General features: G+C 44.1%; 2 protein-coding genes across 3 annotated transcripts in view; one reads left to right on the top strand and one right to left on the bottom strand.

Annotated features, from left to right (window-relative positions):
* Positions 1-19,065, bottom strand: part of ALDOA (aldolase, fructose-bisphosphate A) — a 445,177-nt gene that overhangs the window by 347,048 nt on the left and 79,064 nt on the right. The gene's annotated exons all lie outside the window — the stretch shown is intronic.
* Positions 1-19,065, top strand: part of KIF22 (kinesin family member 22) — a 63,728-nt gene that overhangs the window by 19,255 nt on the left and 25,408 nt on the right. For both annotated transcript variants that reach the window (XR_011022644.1, XM_068243806.1), the window contains exons 2-7: positions 6,788-6,841; positions 9,702-9,899; positions 14,825-14,952; positions 15,025-15,173; positions 16,851-17,060; positions 18,240-18,470. Coding sequence is in view for 1 of the 2 variants with exons in the window: in XM_068243806.1 (XP_068099907.1) it covers positions 9,715-9,899; positions 14,825-14,952; positions 15,025-15,173; positions 16,851-17,060; positions 18,240-18,470 (903 nt within the window). In the remaining variant the exon portion in view is untranslated. The remainder of the gene's footprint in view (positions 1-6,787; positions 6,842-9,701; positions 9,900-14,824; positions 14,953-15,024; positions 15,174-16,850; positions 17,061-18,239; positions 18,471-19,065) is intronic.

Here is a 19,065-nt window from a genome sequence, read left to right as displayed (position 1 = left end):
ATCTGACTCAAACTTACTCTACACTATATAAAGCAAACTATCCGTCTCTAATTCAATCTATACTCTCAGACCTACATAAGTGGACGGCATATAAGATATCATGGATTGGCAGAATATACTCCCTTAAAATGAATGTATTGCCACGATTATTATATCTGTTTGAGACCCTTCCCATACAAGTACCACCCTTACAGTTTAAAATACTACAGCGTGCTTTCCTAAAATTTATTTGGAATAACTCCAAACCCAGAATCAAATCCACGATTTTAATGGCATCCAGGGAACAAGGAGGTCTGGGAGTACCCAACCTAAAATTATACTATCAAGCGGCACATCTAAGACAACTTTCCGAATGGTCCACTCTTAAAACATTCACTAAATGGGGCCTCATTGAAGCAATGAGTATCTTCCCAATATCATTACCTGCTCTAATCTGGCCCCAGACCCCACCTAAGATCCCTACTACTCACTTACTCCCTACTATTAAATTCACACTACAAATATGGCGGGCAACCGCAAAAACGGCCAACCTCAGATCCCCCATATCCCCACTATACCCCATACTAGGAAACCCGGCCTTCACTCCAGGTATGACAGAAGATTTTATGGGCAGATGGTTCACCCTTCAATACACTACATTCAGCAGCTGGATTGACACACGAACAGGAAAAATTGTAACCAAAGAAACAATAGAGGAGAAGACACGATTCACAGCTAAGATTATTATGGAATACAATCAAATTTATCATTTTCTGAAATCCCTCTCTAAGGACACTAACCCCATACCTACTTACACCCCATTTGAACGCTTGTGTGAGCATGAAGGACATCAAAAAGGCCTTATTTCAGCAATTTATACCTTGCTTCTTGATAAATCTGGTACCGCAAAACCTAATCATCCATATATGACAAAGTGGGAACAAACTCTGAACCAAACCATAAGCTTGGAAGACTGGTCTTCTATCTGGGAAAACGCTAAGCACACTTCTATGTGCACGCAAGTGAAAGAAAATATCTATAAAATACTATTCAGATGGTATAGAACCCCTGAAGTATTAGCTAAGATTTATCAAGATGTATCTAACACTTGTTGGAGGGGGTGTGGTCATATAGGTTCCCTGGAACATATCTTTTGGTCTTGCCCAGCTATTCAATCTCTATGGACAGATATTCAGGTCCTGATCCTAAGAGTAACAGGTATTCACATCCCCATGGATCCTATATACATGTTATTAGGCAAACCTATCCCTAAAATCAAAAAATATACTGTGAGACTAATAAATCACATCCTGACGGCCACCAGACTCTCACTAGCCTCCAATTGGCGCAGTCCCTGTTGTCCTACAATGCCTGAGATTATGGCTAAAATCAGATGGACCAAGCTAATGGAGTTCTTAACAGCTCTATTACGAGACTCAGAAACCACCTATGATAAAATATGGGATCCATGGGAAAAATACTTCTTGAATTATATGCCCCCATGATTGAAATGGAAATTGGAATGGTAACAGGGACCTGAGGATGTTACACCTTTGACATCAACTACTAAACGGAAAGACAGACCCACACAAATAGACCTTCTCTTCCTAATTCTATTATTTTTATTTTTCTTATTATCTCTCTTCTTAGACTCTCTTCTAAGTTCTACTTACTTCCAAGTTTATATCACTCTCTCTTGTATATTACAATGTTAATAACACTCTTTAAGGATGTTCATTGCATATAGAATCCTATACGGGTATTTGTATATCTACATGTTTATAATAACTATTCACTGCTTCTGACTTAGTTGTTCATGCTTTGTGAATTCACTTAATAAAATTTTGTGTTAAACCAAAAAAAAAATATTACACAGCCACATCAACCCCACACGTAGACGGCCTGTTTCGGGCTTTTGGCCCTCATCAGTACATGGCAGGGATTGATATGGCTCCATTCTAACAAACTCTAGATAGTGGGGTTGCCTTTTTTTCTTTTTGGTTCTTTAGCTATTGTATCAGGTCTATAACCTTGCCCCCCATATATACAGATTTTTTTATAGCCACTTTTTTTTTTTTTTTTTTTTCTTTTCCTTTTTGCATAAATATACGTGCTTGTTTTTTCTTTGCTTAAATATCTGAGAAATAGAACATTTTATCATATTTTCTATTTTAATTCGTTTAAATTCATTAGGAGTCAGTGCATTGTTTTTTTTTTTCCGACTCCAGGTACCCAAAAATTACTCAGACTCCACAGCCCTGTCTGCAATTGACTTACCTGTCTGAATGCTGCTGTTGTATTTCCACGTTATCGCTGCTCTGTGAATCCACACATATGTATTCTATGAAACGTACATCTGATGTGATGTCTTTTATACCGTATTGATGATCCCTGATTGTTGCTATTTATGGCACACTAAACTTCATAAAAAAATAAGTAAAAATCCCTAGGTATGGCCCACCTGTCTATAAACTTTCACGGTATTGTACCATTTCAATGTACTGATAGCTGTGTCCTCTCTCTCTCTCCCCCTACCTGTCTATATTTGTGTTTTGTTGCTTCTTTTTGAAGGCATCATTGAAAGTCCTGCATGTTGGATCTTTAGGGGTGGGGGGTTTTCTGTAGTTCTGAGTTGATTCCAGCATCAGAACACCGCTATAGCTGGTTTACATACAAACACAGGCAGAAATGATAAATCTGGTCCACAGAATCAGATTTCATGATGGCTCAGAAACTAGCAAAGCTCACAATCTATGTAGCATGCTTTTCAGTGGCTGCCTCTGTAGAGTTTAAAGGACAACTGAAGTGAGAGGTATATGGAGGCTGACCTATTTCCTTTTAAGCAATACCAGTTGCCTGGCTATCCTGCTGATCCTCTGCCTCTAATACGTTTAGCCATAACCCCTGAACAAGCATGCAGCAGATCAGACGTTTCTGACATTATGGTCAGAGCTGACGAGATTAGCTGCATGCTTGTTTAAGGTGTGTGATTTAGACACTGCTGCAGCCAAACAGATAAGCAGGACTGCCAGGCAACCAGGGCTGTGGAGTCGGGCAATTTTGGGTGCCTGGAGTCGGAGTCGGGAAAAAATGCACCGACTCCTAATGAATTTGTAACTGTAATTAAAATAGAAAATATGATAAAATGTTCTATTTCTCAGATAATAGTCATTAAAAATAATGTGTATATATACAGTAATAGCTGTGCTTAGTATACAAAAATGAAATAAACCAATCAAAATTAGTTACTTGTGCTGCTTCAATAAAGCAGTCCACGTATTTTTAAGGTCAGATATACATATCTGATTGTGACTGTATATATGATGTGTACACAGGAATCTCTTATATATGTTACGGCCAGAACCCGAAGTTTGGCCACTTCTAGTTCTGGCCGGCCACTTCGGGTTCTGGCCGGCCAATTTGCGAAGTGGCTGTGGCGCTGCGGCCAATGTTAGAAATGGATTGTTTACTCTGATATTAATGTATCTTCTGGCCACAGCGCAGCGGCCAAACGTATTAATTTGTTGCAATTAAGCCGGCGGCAATGTAACAATTCAAGCCGCCGGCTTTTTCTCTGCCTCTCTCTCCAGCCCCCCCCCCCTGCCTCTCTCGCTCTCCTATGGGCAGCCGGCGGGGACACGAGTGTCCCCCCGGAGTCGTTCGTCGCGGCAGGGAAGCCTGCCGTTCTTGCAGAGCGGGTGCTGGCAGAAGCAATGTCTGCAGCCTCCCCGCTCTGCTGCCGCGACGAACGACTCTGGGGGACTCGCATGTCCCCCGCCGGCTGGCCATAAGAGGAGAGAGAGAGGCAGATAAAAAGCCGGCGGCTTGAATTGTTACATTGCCGCCGGCTTAATTGCAACAAATTAACTAAGTGGTTATACGTTTGGCCGCTGCGCTGCGGCCAGAAGATACATTAATATCAGAGTAAACAATCCATTTCTAACATTGGCCGCAGCGCAGCGGCCACTTCGCAAATTGGCCGGCCAGAACCCGAAGTGGCCGGCCAGAACTAGAAGTGGCCAAACTTCGGGTTCTGGCCGTAACATATATACTAAATAACATCTATGCTGTAAGAATAAAGCCTGATGTGTAGCTGTGTCACTAATAGAGATGGTCAACAAGATGGAAATAATTCTGCATTGATGCTGATTTATGCAAATGTATGCACTCCCTTGGCTGATGAAATAAAATAATTTGATATGTTATTAAAATTTGGTTTGGTGACTACAAATTAAAGGGTACCTGAGACGGATGAAAAGTAAAGTTTTTTTATACATACCTGGGGCTTCCTCCAGCCCCCTTCAGGCTAATCAGTCCCTCACTGTCCTCCACCACCCGGGTCTTCTGCTATGAGTCCCGGTAATTCAGCCAGTCAGCGCTATCCGGCCGCATGCCGCTCCCACAGCCAGGAACATTCTGCACCTGCGCAATAGTGTTGCACAGGTGTAGTATGCTCCTGGCGGCGGAGTGTGTGCATGCGCACTACGCCTGACTGGCTCAAGTACCTGGACTCATAGCAGAAGATCCAGGTGGTGGAGGAGGACAACGAGGGACTGATTAGCCTGAAGGGGGCTGGAGGTTACCCCAGGTATGTATAAAACTTTAATTTCATCTGTCTCAGGTTTACTTTGTTACACAGTAGTACTATACTCTACATATGCACTCCCCACAGAGCTGCAGGGAATCCACTGAGAATGCTGTGCACATTGAACACAGAGGTGTTGTCTGTTTACAATCTCCTCATTCCCCTGCAGAGTACCTGCACATCATTCTTACATGTACCCACACTTACATTGCCTAGGGCCTGATAGATGGTCTTTGTTCCGGTTTGTACCTTTTACAAGTACTCTTACCAAGGACTAGTTTTAGTCTAAAGGGAATAAATATAGTAGTCTACATATCCTTCTCACTTCAGTTGTCTTGTAAAATTCCTAAGCGTTGGCAGTTATGAGACGAATTTCATGTTACATACTTTTAATCAACAAAATTGTAATATGCAAATTAGGGGAGGCGGAGTCGGTGGAATCCTAAACGTCTGAGTCGGTGGATTTTTGGACCGACTCCACAGCCCTGCAGGCAACTGGTATTATTTAGTAGAAAATTAATATGGCAGCCTCCATATTCCTCTCGTTTCAGTTGTCCTTTAATCCAGTGTGTTTACTTAAAGGAAACCTCCTAGGAGGGGGGAAAAATCCAATTACCTGGGACTTCCTCCAGCCCGTGACAGCCATCCTGTGCCCTCACCGCAGCTCCGGAGGCTCCCGGTCTTCTCTGCTGCAGAACCCCGACCTTGCCAGGTCTGGTTCCGGGTCGGCCTCTTCTGCGCTCCACGGCGCAGGTCACATGGTCCTGCTGACGTCATCAGGTCTGTACTGCGCAGTAGTTCTGTGCCTGCGCAGTACCGTCCTGATGAAGTCGGCTGACGTCGGGCACAGGACTGCTGCCACGGGCTGGATAAGCCCCAGGTAAGTGGATCTAATCTATATAATTTTTTTTTTTTTAACCTGAACTTAAAGGACAACTAAAGTGAGAAGAATATGGAGGCTGCCACATTAACTTTTTAAGCAATATCATTTGCCTGGCAGCCCTGCTGGTCTATTTGGCTGCAGTAGTGTCTGAATTACACCAGAAACAAGCATGCAGCTAATCTTGTCAGATCTGACAATGTTAAACACCTGATCTGCTGCATGGTTGTTCATGGTCTGTGGCTAAAACTATCAGAGGCAGGGGATCACCAGGATAGCCAGGTACGTGGTGTTTAACCGCTTGCCTAACGCAGGACAGCGGCTCCCTTGTTCCTCTGATGCATATAAGTGAGAAATGAGATAAGTGTAATTGTCAGGCATAAAATAAAAAATCAATTCTTTATTTTTATCTAGTAAACAAGTAAGAAGGATGCTAACAGGCAATCCAAAAGTTAAAATCGCTATTACTCTTCTTGTTGATAAATGATCATTCCCCAGTTTACCTGACTCTTACTTGGTACACACAATTTGGTACACAAAAAGGAAGTTGCAGGGCATGCTGGGTTGTCCTTCTTTGCATCTCTACTTCCCCTCAGACTTAACTAATGCAGCCTAATGACTATCAGGATTGGCTTCAAAATAGCAACACTGAGAATGGAAAAAGCTAAGGATTTTTTTTTCTGTAGAAAAAAACACTAAAAACAAAATGTGAACAGTGCAATACATAGAAGTGTAAGTAGAGCAAATATTTATGCACTTTTATATGTTTTTTTTTCTCAGATCTTATGGCTGACGGCTCCTCTTTAAAGAGACTCTGTAACAAAATTTTGAGCCTTATTTTTTCTGTCCTATAAGTTCCTATTACTGTTCTAATGTGGTCTGTCTTACTGCAGCCTTTCCTACTTGCACTGTCTCTGTAATAAATCTTATCTCATTTCCTCTGTCGTGTCTGTCGGGCTGAGGCTGGAATGTGTGGAATGTGCAGCACTGCTTGTCATTGGCAGAAGCTTTACACACACCCTCCAAGCTCTGCATGAGTCACACAGTAAGCTAGTTCTCAGCCTATGATACTCTGGTTAGAAGCCAGTCTTTTGTTTGTAAACACTGCCTAAAACTATTCATTACAAGCCAGGATTGCAGCAGGGAGTGGCAGAAACAGCACAGAGGGGCACAGAACAACATAAGGAAGAGAATGGTATGCTATTGTAAGAATTTTAGAGTACAGATTCTCTTTAAGGTTCTGTAGGTTTGGCACATTATAATTTGTACGGACAGATGTGTGAATCAGCTTTTTGTTTTGTGTATTGTTAGGTCTGAGCCCTTGTCTTGTGCTTGCTTTGCAGGTGTCCTATTAAATCGCGGAGGGTGCCGCCAATTGGAGCTGTGTCCTTACACAGGTGAGTGCTCCCTTCTCTACCATATGCCTAACGTTTTGATGCTTTGTAGGTGTAATCTTGGTTTACCCAGGCCTTGTGAAAATACCTGTCTTGTGTATCGCCATATGCAGAAGCTACTGAGCAAAATATTCAAAGCCATCACTCTGCAAAACATAATGACGCTATGCTAAGTAGTAACACTTGGCAACTTAAATCTTGAAGTTTATTTTTCTTTTCCACATAAACGTGTATGAGTTCTCTGTAAGGTCTTTTGTTTGCATGCAAACAGTTTTCTGCTTTGCTCTAAAAGACGTGCAGAATGAAATCTACTACCACAAATTAAAATGTAGTAAAACCGCATTCAAAGAGTTGAACACAGTACTTTGTTCTTCAGTGGAAAGCTCCTTGCTTCAGTGGGCAGCTTCTGACCGCATCCGAAGAGGTGATATTATCTTTTGTTTACATTCCATTAAGATACATTTAGTAAACATAAGCAAGCTGCCGAAACTGAGCTGAGAAGCAGAAAGAGCTGAGAAGTGATCACTAGATAATTTTCATATATAAATACAACAGTCATGCAATGGCAGCTTTCAGAGCAGATAAACTGTGCTATGGGAATATGTAGCAAGTCAATATTACTTGTGCACAAAAGCAAATATGGTAACTGTATGGGTAATATAAATCAGGAAAAAACATCTTTATTGAATGTTATGTCAGTTTTATCACACTTATTAAAAGGAACCTTAACTGAGGATATGGATTTTTCCTTTCAAAATCCCAGTTGCCTGACTCTCTTGTTGATCCTATGTCTCTAATACTTTTAGCTACAGCCCCTGAACAAGCATGCAGATCAGGTGCTCTGACTGAAGTCAGACTGGATTAGCTGCATGCTTGTTTCAGGTGTGAGATTCAGCCACTACTGCAGCAAAAGATCAGCAGGACTGCCAGGCAACTGGTATTGTTTAACAGGAAGCATCCATATCCCTCTCAGTTCAGCTGCACTTTAACCACTTCGCTGCTGGGGTACAGTATATCAACGCCCCTTTTAACTGATTTCCCTGCCCGGGGCGTAGATATACGCTCGTGCATGCCGCTGTCCCCTCGCCCAGAGATCCATGAACGGGAATAACAGTTCTCGTTTCGTTGATCTAAGCCCCCCAGCAATGATCGGCTATTTCCATGAGAAGCTGCGCAATTATTGTATTAAGAAAAAAAAAAATCCCATCCTCACTGCACTTCCTGTAAACAAACCTACTAAAGGGGCCCATACACTTAATGATTCCCCCCCCCCCCCCCGATATACAGCAGATTCGATCACTGTGATCAAATCTGCTGTGAAATCGTTGGGCAAACGCTGACAGAACTATCGATTTCCGTCCAAAATCGTTCCCGTCGATCTGTGAGGAAGATTTCGCTCGATCGCCGGCGGGTCGGGAGTGTGTCGATAGCGGCGTTCGAATGACCGACGCTAGCGGCAATACATTACCTGCTCCGGCCGGCGCGTGTCCCCCGGTCTCCGCTGTCTACCTCTGTGTTCGGCTCCTCCAGCTTCACTGAACTTCCTGTCCCGGCAGGAAGTTTAAACAGTAGAGCGCGCTCTACTGTTTAAACTTCCCTGGCAGAAAGGCCAGTGAAGCTGGAGGAGCCGAACACAGAGCAGTAGACAGCGGAGACCGGGGGACACGCGCCGGACGGAGCAGGTAATGTATGCGGGGGGTGGGGCATTTGCGCGGGGCAGCTTCACAGATTGTGAATCAATATCAGCATGAAACCGATCACAATCTGTTTGCAGTAAAGGCAGCCATATGATCCCTCTCTGATCAGAGAGGGATCTATCTGTTGGTCGGATCTGATGGCAAATCGACCAGTTTATGGCTACCTTTACTACGCTTACAGGATCGATCACAAAAAATTACTGTGGCCAAATAAAACTACAGTCTAAAGCATTTTTTATATACAAATACACCTTTATTTCCAAATAAAATATTGGCGCCAAACATTGTGATAGGGATATAAGTTGAAGAGAGTCTGAAGCGAGAATAAATCTCGCTTCAGACCTCATAGATAGCTAAAACGCCGCTATCCCGCGGCTTAACGGGGGTCCCTTCACCCCCAAATCCCCTCCGTGCAGCCGGGGAGCGCTTCCGCATTGAGGCAGGGCTAACCGCCACAGCCCTGCCTCATGCGCTTCTATCAGACGCGTACCTCCGCCTCTCCCCCGCCCCTGTCTTCCTTCACTGAGAGGGTCGGGGGAGAGGCGGCGATGCGCGTCTGATAGACGCGACTAGAGGCAGGGCTGCAGCCGTTAGCCCTGCCTCCAGGAAGAGATTTCACAACCAACTTTGCGACCAAGTCTTGCGGGGGTGGGCTTGGGGGTGAAGGGACCCCCGTTTAGCCACGTGATAGCTAACTATGAGCTCTGAAGCGAGATTTATTCTCGCTTCAGAGTCTCTTTAAACGGTGTACTAACCAGGACAAATGGGCAAATTTACATGGGATTTTAATAACGTTAGCATGCATTATTTAAATTGAAAAATGATATTTTTCCCCAATTTTTTTTTTTCTATTGTCCCATTGAAACACCTTTAGAATAAAATAATTCTTGGCATAATGTCCCACCTAAAGACCTAATTGGTGGCGAAAAAAACAAGATCTACTGTAGTTCATTTCATTGTGATAAGTAATGATAAAGTTATAGGCGAATGGAAGGAGCGCTGAAAGGAAAATTGCTCGGATGCTGAAGGGGTAAAGCCCCTCAGTTGTGAAGTCGTTAAATATGTGCATGATTTCACAACAGCTGCACAGTTTGTGGTGTAAAGGGGGACTCCTCCTGGGTGCTGGAAGTTGTGCATTCCTCACTCTCTCTGCATTTCTTTTATAGTTCAATCAGAATCATGGCGAAGAGAGTGAGTATGCTGGATGGTCACGGCAAGAAGGCGTCCACGGCCCGCGTGCGAGTGGCGGTGCGTCTGAGGCCATACATGGAGAAGAACGAGGACAAGGTCTGCGTCAGAGGCCTGGACTCCCAGTCACTGGAGATCATTAACTGGAGGAACCAGATGGAGACCATGCAGTACCAGTAAGTCCAGCGCCGCTGATAGAGGAATGGAGCCTGGGCTGTTGCCCGATAGTCTGGCCTGTTATGGGAAAAATGTGAACAGCTGTGTACCAGAAATGTACATAACTTGTGTATTTATACTTGGTGCTTCCTCCAGCCCCATGAGGTGCATGGGGCTCCCTTGCCGGCCGCTCTATCCTTGTGGACTGTGTGGCTGGAGGAAGCCCCAGGTAAGTATAAATACACCCATTATACACATCCCTGGTGTGTCTTAAAATGATTTAAAAGATGAGCCTATTCTGCCCCCTGTAAACCTGGCTGCCATTCCCAGCAATTTGTACGCCCTCCCCCATACTCTGTAAGGTTCTTCAGTTTTGTCATGTGACCATCCCTAGCCAGTATATGACAGATACCAGTTTCGTAAAATGATGCAAACTCTGTTGTCATTTGCATGCAGCTTTGTATTTGATCTGGTGCAGATGCTACTAATTTGGGTTCGTCAGATTCCATACTGGAACAGAAAACTGGCAAGTTCAGCTAAGTGCTGGAGCCCACTGGCCATTTCAAATCCATTTTTCCAGTGTTACTCTAGATTTTAAACTTGATGCTAGCGATTGCGATCTGCATGTTTTTTTTTTTTTTTAATAATGGTGATATTGCTCCAAAATTGGCCCGTACAAGCGACTGAAAAGGCCCCCCCCCCCCCAGGAATTCTATACTTTTTAATGCTGTAGACCAGTGTTTCTCAACATTTTATTGGTATGTACCCCTTTTCAAACCCTGTACTTGCAAAGTACCCCCTAGCATAGTAAACATTATTCCAAGTACCCCTTGAGAAATATATATTTAATCATAGTACATAATTGGTTCTAAACAATTTCTAAGCATTTACAATTGCTTTTAATTAGCTAAAACACTAATTTGGTGTTGTTTAAATAAGATTTATCCTTTTCTAAAACTCTAAATTTGTTGTTCTTGGTTAAGTTTTTCAAGCCCGAGTACCCCCTGGAATCATCAGAAGTACCCCCTGGGGTACACGTACCACATGTTGAGAACCTAGGCTGTAGACAACACGATTAATGGGTACAATGACACAGTTCTAGCTTGGAGGTGCTCCCCAGCATGGGATGCGAGTTGTCTGCACACCCACAACACTTGGGAAGAACGTGACTGCAATACAGAGCAGGGCTGAACCAGTCGGCACTAACGCTCTGATTTTATAGTAGGGTCAGATGGAGTTTACACGGTGAATAAGTTTGATAAACCAAGAGTTAATAGAAAAGTCAATATAAAAAGTCAGATGTGTTCAGCACGTTCCAGACTGGCACTTGGATTCTTTGGGTTTTTTATTTTTGACTATGCTGTATACCATGTTTGTACTATATAGTATATTGGTGCCTGTTGGGCACATACGTGTCCACAACAATGCCTTAAAAGTGGGATGGAACTCCATATTAACTGAAAACCATAAAATAAATCATCCTGTAAGAAATTATTTAGCGTACCTGTTAACTGTCAGATTTAAAGCGAGTCTGATGCGAATCAAGGAAAAAGATGCTCACCAAAGGAAATGGAAGGCTCTGAGTCCCATAGAGCCTTCCTGGTCCCCCTCGTTCCCCCCGCAGGCTCCTCCGTTCAAATCTCACGCTGCGGAAATCTTCTGGAGTCCGAGTGCGCATGAAGACAGGCGGCCCCGTACTGCGCATGCGGAAGAATGTGCACTTGGGTTCCCGAAGACTTCAGAAACCTGCTGCAGAAGTGAGCAGTCTCTGACCCATCAGTTGGAGACTGACGGGGGAGCCAGCGGTGGAACGGGAAGGTAAGTTGTTTGTTCTGTTTTTAGATTTGCTTTATACTCCCATTTAACAGAAATGTGATATATGAAAAAAATGAAAACTGTTGGTTTCTATTCTTACTTTTTCCTTTGACATCACTTGGTTTTTTTTTGTGTTTATACCCAGCTAGTGTTAATTTACTACTTATTTTGCAGATCACTGCCCCACCTATAGAAAACCTTGCCTACATAACAGGCTTACATCACTATATAGAATCTTCATCCTACGTTTCCACTAGTGCGGTGCGATTCTGTTGCGTAAAACACAAACGAATTTGCATGTAGATTTTTGGGTTAGTGGAAACCGGCCCATTGACTGTTATTAGCTATGCGAATCTGCCTGCAGAAAACGCATGTAGATTCGCTCTAGTTGAAATGCGCCCTCAAGTGGAGGACGGGATTCCATTAACTTCTGGCGATAGTGTCCATCTTATCTGAAATGGGAGGTTTATCTGCTTTTTGAGATAAGCTTGTTACTGTAGATAAAAGAGAAAAAATGTTGCAACCCCCTGAATGTATGTAAATTATTAGTTACACACATAAGATGCTATGACCAATGTATCCCTTAAGCCCAATCTACACGATACGATTCGAATACGATTCTATTTACGATCCGATTAAATCCAACATGTCCAATCAGGATTTGATTCAATTCGATTTGCTATTGCAAAACAATGTCAAATCGAATTGAATTCCGTTCTGACATGTTGGATTTAATCGGATCGTAAATAGAATCATAATCGAATCGTATAAAGTATCGTGTAGATGGGGCTTAAGAATGAGGGCACTTTATTAGATTTATAATTACAAGGGTGTTTTTTTTTTTTTTTTTTTTTTAATTATATACTTACAATGGGAGGGTGGCTGAATGTGTATTGGAGGGGAACTTTGGTGTGGTGTAAAGATGTTGTGGAGGTGTGTATTGATTGGGGAGCACTCCCACAGGGTGGGCGTTCTAAAGTGAGGTAAACTCCCACAGGATGTGAACAGCTGAGGGGAGAGGATATGACTTCCTAAGCAATCATCCTCCAGGTCTGCATGATCAGATTCAATACTTCCTGCTTGATCGGATTTAAAGGGGCACTATGGCGAAAAACTGCAAAATTTAAAATATGTGCAAACATATACAAGTGTTTTTTTTTTTTTTCCCCAGAGTAAAATGAGCCATTTAGGTAGGTAGTAGAAATCTGACAGAAGCGTCAGGTTTTGGACTAGTCCATCTCTTCATGGGGGATTCTCAGGGATTTATTTTCAAAAGCACTTAGTGAATGGCAGTTGCTCTGTCCAACTACCAAAAATCTGTGTATCGAGCAGGGAAGCTGGCTAGCATCATCTTTTAAAATCCTTTTTAGGGAATCTTTGTAAAGAATAAAAGCCTTGCTGAAAATCCCATATGAAGAGATGGACTAGTCCAAAACCTGTCGCTTCTGTCAGATTTCTACTACCTACTGTAAGTAAGTGACAGCAACATAGGAGAAAAGTAATTAATGGATCATTTTACAATGGAAAAAAATGTACTTATTTGTCTGTTTGCACATATTTAAAATTTTACAATTTTTCGCAATTGTGCCCCTTTAACCACTTCAACACCACAGGGTTTTTTGCTTAAAAACCAGAGCAATTTTCACATTTCAGCGCTCCTCCCATTCATTCACCAATAACTTTATTGCTACTCATCAGATGTAAATGATCTATATCTTGTTTTTTTTGCCACAAATTATGCTTTGTGAGGGTGATATTTGCTTTTAGTAATTATGTTATCTGTGCATTTTAAAGGGAAAAATGAGAAAAAAAAAAAGAAAAAATACACTATTTCTCCATTTCCATCCACTATAGTTTTCAAATAAACAATGTTACCATAGGTAAAACCCACACATTGTATTTGCTAATTTGTCCTGGTTATCTCAACATTTAAATAATGTTCCTAGTACAATGTATGGCGAAAATATATTAGTTTCTGGTTTGTGTTTTTTTTGTTTTCTCATTGTACTCTATCAGTAATTAAAAGCCCTTATCTTCATGATTAACAGTAATACACTCTCATGGCATACATATTTTAAAAGCTAAGTCCCTAGGGTAACTATGTATTCTCTTTTCAATGCTGTCACTTTTGTTGTTTTTACAAGTATTTATTTGGGGGTATAGAGTACATGAAAATAACAGTTTTATTGCTTTTCATTCAGTTTTCCGGTAAAAAAAAATCACATGACTTAGCCCTCAGTTGTCAAACACCACAAAATCTATTCTCTCACTTGTCACGGTTAAAATGATACCCTATATACATAATCAGATAGCTTATTGGGCATACAGCACACTGTTTACCACAAGTACGCCTATCTACTCCCCTGAGCCCCAGGTAAAGTTCTGTGGGGAGTAGATAAGCGTAGCAAGGGTTTCAAAGTGGTTAATACATGTATATGGATATAGAGTATTTACATTATGCAGTACAAAGGTATGTACAGGAATGCATGCGAAAGGTTAAGTATATTTAAAGAGAACCCGAGGTGTGTTTAAAGAATGTTATCTGCATACAGAGGCTGGATCTGCCTATACAGCCCAGCCTCTGTTGCTATCCCAAATCCCACTAAGGTCCCCCTGCACTCTGCAATCCCTCATAAATAACAGCCGTGCTGTGAGGCTGTGTTTACATCTGTAGTGTCAGTCTTAGCTGCTCCCCCGCCTCCTGCATAGCTCCGGTCCCTGCCCCCATCCCTTCCCTCCAATCAGCAGGGAGGGAAGGGATGCAGGCGGGGACTGGAGTTCTGCAGGAGGCGGGGAGAGCAGCAGACTGACACTATAGAGATAAACACAGCCAGCTCTGACAAGCTGTTTGTCAGCAGCGTGGCTGTGATTTATGAGGGATTGCAGAGTGCAGGGGGACCTTAGGGGGGGGGGGGGGGGGGGTTGGGGATAGCAACAGAGGCTGGGCTGTATAGGCAGATCCAGCCTCTGTATGCAGATAATATTCTTCAAACCCACCTCGGGTTCTCTTTAATAAAACTCACAAAATGTATTCTGATTTGGCTTGCCATTTTTACAAACTGCGAGAATCCCCTGATTGATATTTGTAAGCCATTAGCCCCACCCTAATCATGACCTGTTTGCTGTGTAGGTTCGATGCATTTTACGGAGACAAGTCTACCCAGCGTGAGATCTACACCGGATCTGTCTTTCCCATCCTTTCACACTTGCTGATTGGCCAGAATGCCAGCGTGTTTGCCTACGGGCCCACAGGAGCGGGTTGGTATTGTTGCAGCCATATTACATTGCCATCTCCATCCTTGACTACAATAACAATATCCCGTCCTCCAGGAAAGACACACACTATGCTGGGGAACCCCAATCAGCCAGGAGTGATCCCTCGGGCTGTACGAGACTTACTGCAGATGACGAGGGCGTCAGCCGAGGAGGATTGGACATACTCGATCACCATGTCTTATGTGGAGATCTATCAAGAAAAGGTATGTCCTCGACTTGCCACTGCACGTTACCAGCCTGAAATACAGGCAGTTCTATAGACACCCACACAGAAGGGCATATAGTGAGAGAAGTATGGCAGACCCTCAAATTGGAGAAAAGCCCGAATGACTATTTCCCAAATGCCGGTTTCCCTGCTCTCCATCCATCGGCTGATTTCTACGTTTAGAACCACAAAGGATTAGGGTGATGTACACCTTACCCACTTGCCGACCGCACACTCATAACGTGCGTCGGCAAAGTGGCAGCTGCAGGACCAGCGACGCAGTACTGCGTCGCCAGCTGCAGCCTAATTAATCAGGAAGCAGCCGCTCGTACGAGCGGCTGCTTCCTGTCAAATCACGGCGGGGGGCTCCGTGAATAGCCTGCGGGCCGCCGATGGCGGCTCGCAGGCTAGATGTAAACACAAGCGGAAATAATCCGCTTTGTTTACATATGTACGGCGCAGCGCCGTAAGGCAGATCGGCGATCCCCGGCCAATCAGCGGCCGGGGATCGCCGCCATGTGACAGACCACATCCTGTCACTGGCTGCACAGGACGGATAGCGTCCTGTGCAGCCCGGAACACCAGGGGGAGGCAGCAGGTAGGAGAGGGAGGGGGAATTTCGCCGCGGAGGGGGGCTTTGAGGTGCCCCCCCCCGCCACCCACAGCAGGCAGGAGAGATCAGACCCCCCCAGCACATCATCCCCATAGGGGGGAAAAAAGGGGGGCAATCTGATCTCCCTGCCTGCACCCTGATCTGTGCTGGGGGCTGCAGAGCCCACCCAGCACAGATCAATCAAACCAGCGCTGGTCCTTAAGGGGGGGTAAAGGGTGGGTCATCAAGTGGTTAAAAGGAAACACCGACAACGGGAGCGCATTATTACTTTGTGGAGGTAAAGAAAGGAGGTGGTAAGATAATACTCGCAAAGGTAAGTTGCATGAGGGGCAACCAAACACATGACGCAGGTGGAGATCACTAACCCGTCTCCACTCGTGATTTCCAGGGATGACTGGATGCAAGATGGTCGCACTCTTGGGGTGGGGGGGGTGGGGGGGGCACAGTATGGAGCAGCCCGTCTTCCAGAGTCACCTTAGCCTGGCGGAGAGCAGAGGGGGAAGGCACATTAGGACGCAGAGCCTTCTCTCTCCTTAGGTAAGTATTTGCACAGATGCAGTGGTTTTCCGACTTTAAAGTCAAATTCCTGATTTAAACTGGAGGTGGGGATGGGGAGCCTCAGCGAGAGGCTGCGTGGGCACAAGACTTCTGTGGGGGACAGTTAGAAGCCCCAGGTAAGTTCAACTACCCCCACCATACCCCCCTACAGTACTCTTCTAATGCCATCGCCTCCACTGTCAGAAAAAGTGAGTGTGTACATGCGAGTGCAGCAGGCAGAACCACAGCAGACCTGTGAAAGGGCCCACAGCATGTCTGTGGTGTTAAAAAAAAAAAAAAAAATGTGACTCGGTGGTCAATGTGTGAAAGGGCCCTCAGCAGAATTGGAGGAATTGCAGCTTTTGGAGGCCTTCCAGTCTACCTGTAAGATTCCAAGGCATTCAGTAGAAGGCATCTTACTGTGGCACGCTCAGAGCAGCCAGACTTCATGGATTGTGGGGTAGATTTCTAGGGAAAAAAATGCCTGACAAGGTCCCTTCTAATAATTTGGCATTTATTCTCCAGGTGATGGATCTTCTGGAGCCTAAGAATAAGGACCTGCCCATCCGTGAGGACAAAGACCACAACATCCTGATCCCGGGTGTGACGCAGAAGACCATCGACAATTTTTCCGACTTTGATGAATATTTTATCCCAGCCAGCCAGAACCGCACAGTGGCCTGCACCAAACTCAACGACCGCTCCAGCCGAAGCCACGCCGTGCTGCTGATCAAGGTGAGCATGTTCTACAAGGCCACTCTTGACAATGTGTAGCGTGAGGTGTAGGCCCCTCTACCCATCAGCTTGGTTCTAAACTATTCAAAACTTTTCTTCTTAAAGTGACTCTGTAACAAAAATTAGAACGTTTTTTCTACCATCCTACAAGTTCCTAAACCTATTCTAATCTGTTCTGGCTCACTGCAGCACTTTGTACTATCACGGTCTCTGTAATAAATCAATGTATCTTTCCCCTGTCAGACTTGTCGGCCTGTGTCTGGAAGGCTGCCAACTCTTCCGTGCTGGTCTGTTCCTCTATGCACACTCCAGTGTGTGTTTTATTTACATAAGCCAGCAGCTTCTCTATCTTATCAGTGATAGAAGAGAGCTGGATAAAAATCCTCCTCTGTTAGGCTGTGAAAGTAGCTGGCTGACACATACTGAGGAATTACAAACACAGGCACATTCAGAGCTGTGTGCAGGAAGCCTGTAATGTTCAGTGCATGAGAGAAGAAGGGGACAGAAGGTTAACACACAAATGATCTTTTGAGATTCAAAAGGAAAGCTGTATACAGCCTGCTTGTGTATGGATGTATTTTCTATGTGTGGACATATTGTACATCAATCTACTTCCTATTTTGGTGGCCATTTTGTTTGTTTATAAACAAACTTATTAAAACTGTTTTTGACTACTTTTAATGCGGCGGGGAGCGGCGAAATTGTGACAGAGGGTAATAGATGTCCCCTAATGCACTGGTATGTTTACTTTTGTGCGATTTTAACAATACAGATTCTCTTTAAAGTTGGCTAAATGCCAAATGCTGTATTTTAATGTCCTGATTTTTTTTTTTTTTTCTTTTTTATCGCACAGCCTTTAATGAATCAAGACCTTTGTATGTGATGTGTAACTGATAAAATCTGAGAAGGGCTGGACCTTTATTTTTTTTTTTTTTTTTTTTTTTTTTTTTTTTTTTCTGGTGTATTCTAGCCTCCATTATCCTGCCTAGATCGTGGTTCTTGATTGTTGGAACAAGCACTTACGTGCACTCAAAATGCCTGGTAATAAAGTGTGATTTATGGTTTGATACGGTCTTCTGCAATTACCAGGAGGTGGCAGCAGAGTACCTGTTGTACCACTCATGTCCAGCTTGTAGCTGCTGGATTGTTATAGTAACCTATTTCTTTTAACCCACTCAGGTCCAGAAAAGTCAAAAAATACATCCATACCGGCAGCTAACTGGGAAGTTATACCTGATAGACCTGGCGGGGTCCGAGGACAACCGCCGGACAGGAAATCAAGGCATCCGGCTAAAGGAGAGCGGCGCCATCAACTCCTCCCTGTTTACACTCAGCAAAGTGGTGGATGCGCTGAACCAGGGATTACCCAGAATCCCTTACAGGGACAGCAAGCTGACACGTCTCCTCCAGGTGAGTGGCCCCCTGCTATGGTTGGACTGTACGAGGATATTATCCTACTCATCCAGAGACTATTACTTGATTACTTGTCTATTCCTGAGAGGAAAATGACACATACTTGGCAATTGAGTGAAAACGTGAGATGGGTTTACATGCGGGAGATGCTGGGTTAACCAATCGCTGAACTGTTCACTGGGCTGCTGGTGAAGGTGGCCATACAGCTATCGACTAGGAGACTGATCATCCACCCAATTGGATAATTGAATCTGTTGAAAATCGGTACCGCAAGAGCATGCCTGATCGATGTGACCAATTTCAGGCCGAAATTGGTCGCATGTATCGATTGGACATGCTGCAAGATGTCAGGCTGAGTGTGCAGTGTTAGCTGCGTGCGATAAACCCCCGGCGCTGCCTCCCAACATAAAATGTTCCCGCCCGGTGCAGTATACTTGTCTGTGTCCGCTCCTGGCTTCGGCCTCCGTCTGCAATCCACATACATGCGCCCCACGTCGTTGGTAGAGTAACGTGGGCATGTGTCTGTGACGTCACACATGCTCCTGCTTATAGGTCGGCAACCACATGGGGTGTGTGTATTAGGCCTGAACGA

Source organism: Hyperolius riggenbachi, chromosome 7, assembly GCF_040937935.1.
Source record: "Hyperolius riggenbachi isolate aHypRig1 chromosome 7, aHypRig1.pri, whole genome shotgun sequence".
NCBI classification, from domain to species: Eukaryota; Metazoa; Chordata; class Amphibia; order Anura; family Hyperoliidae; genus Hyperolius; species Hyperolius riggenbachi.
This window is presented reverse-complemented; position numbering and strand designations above follow the sequence as displayed.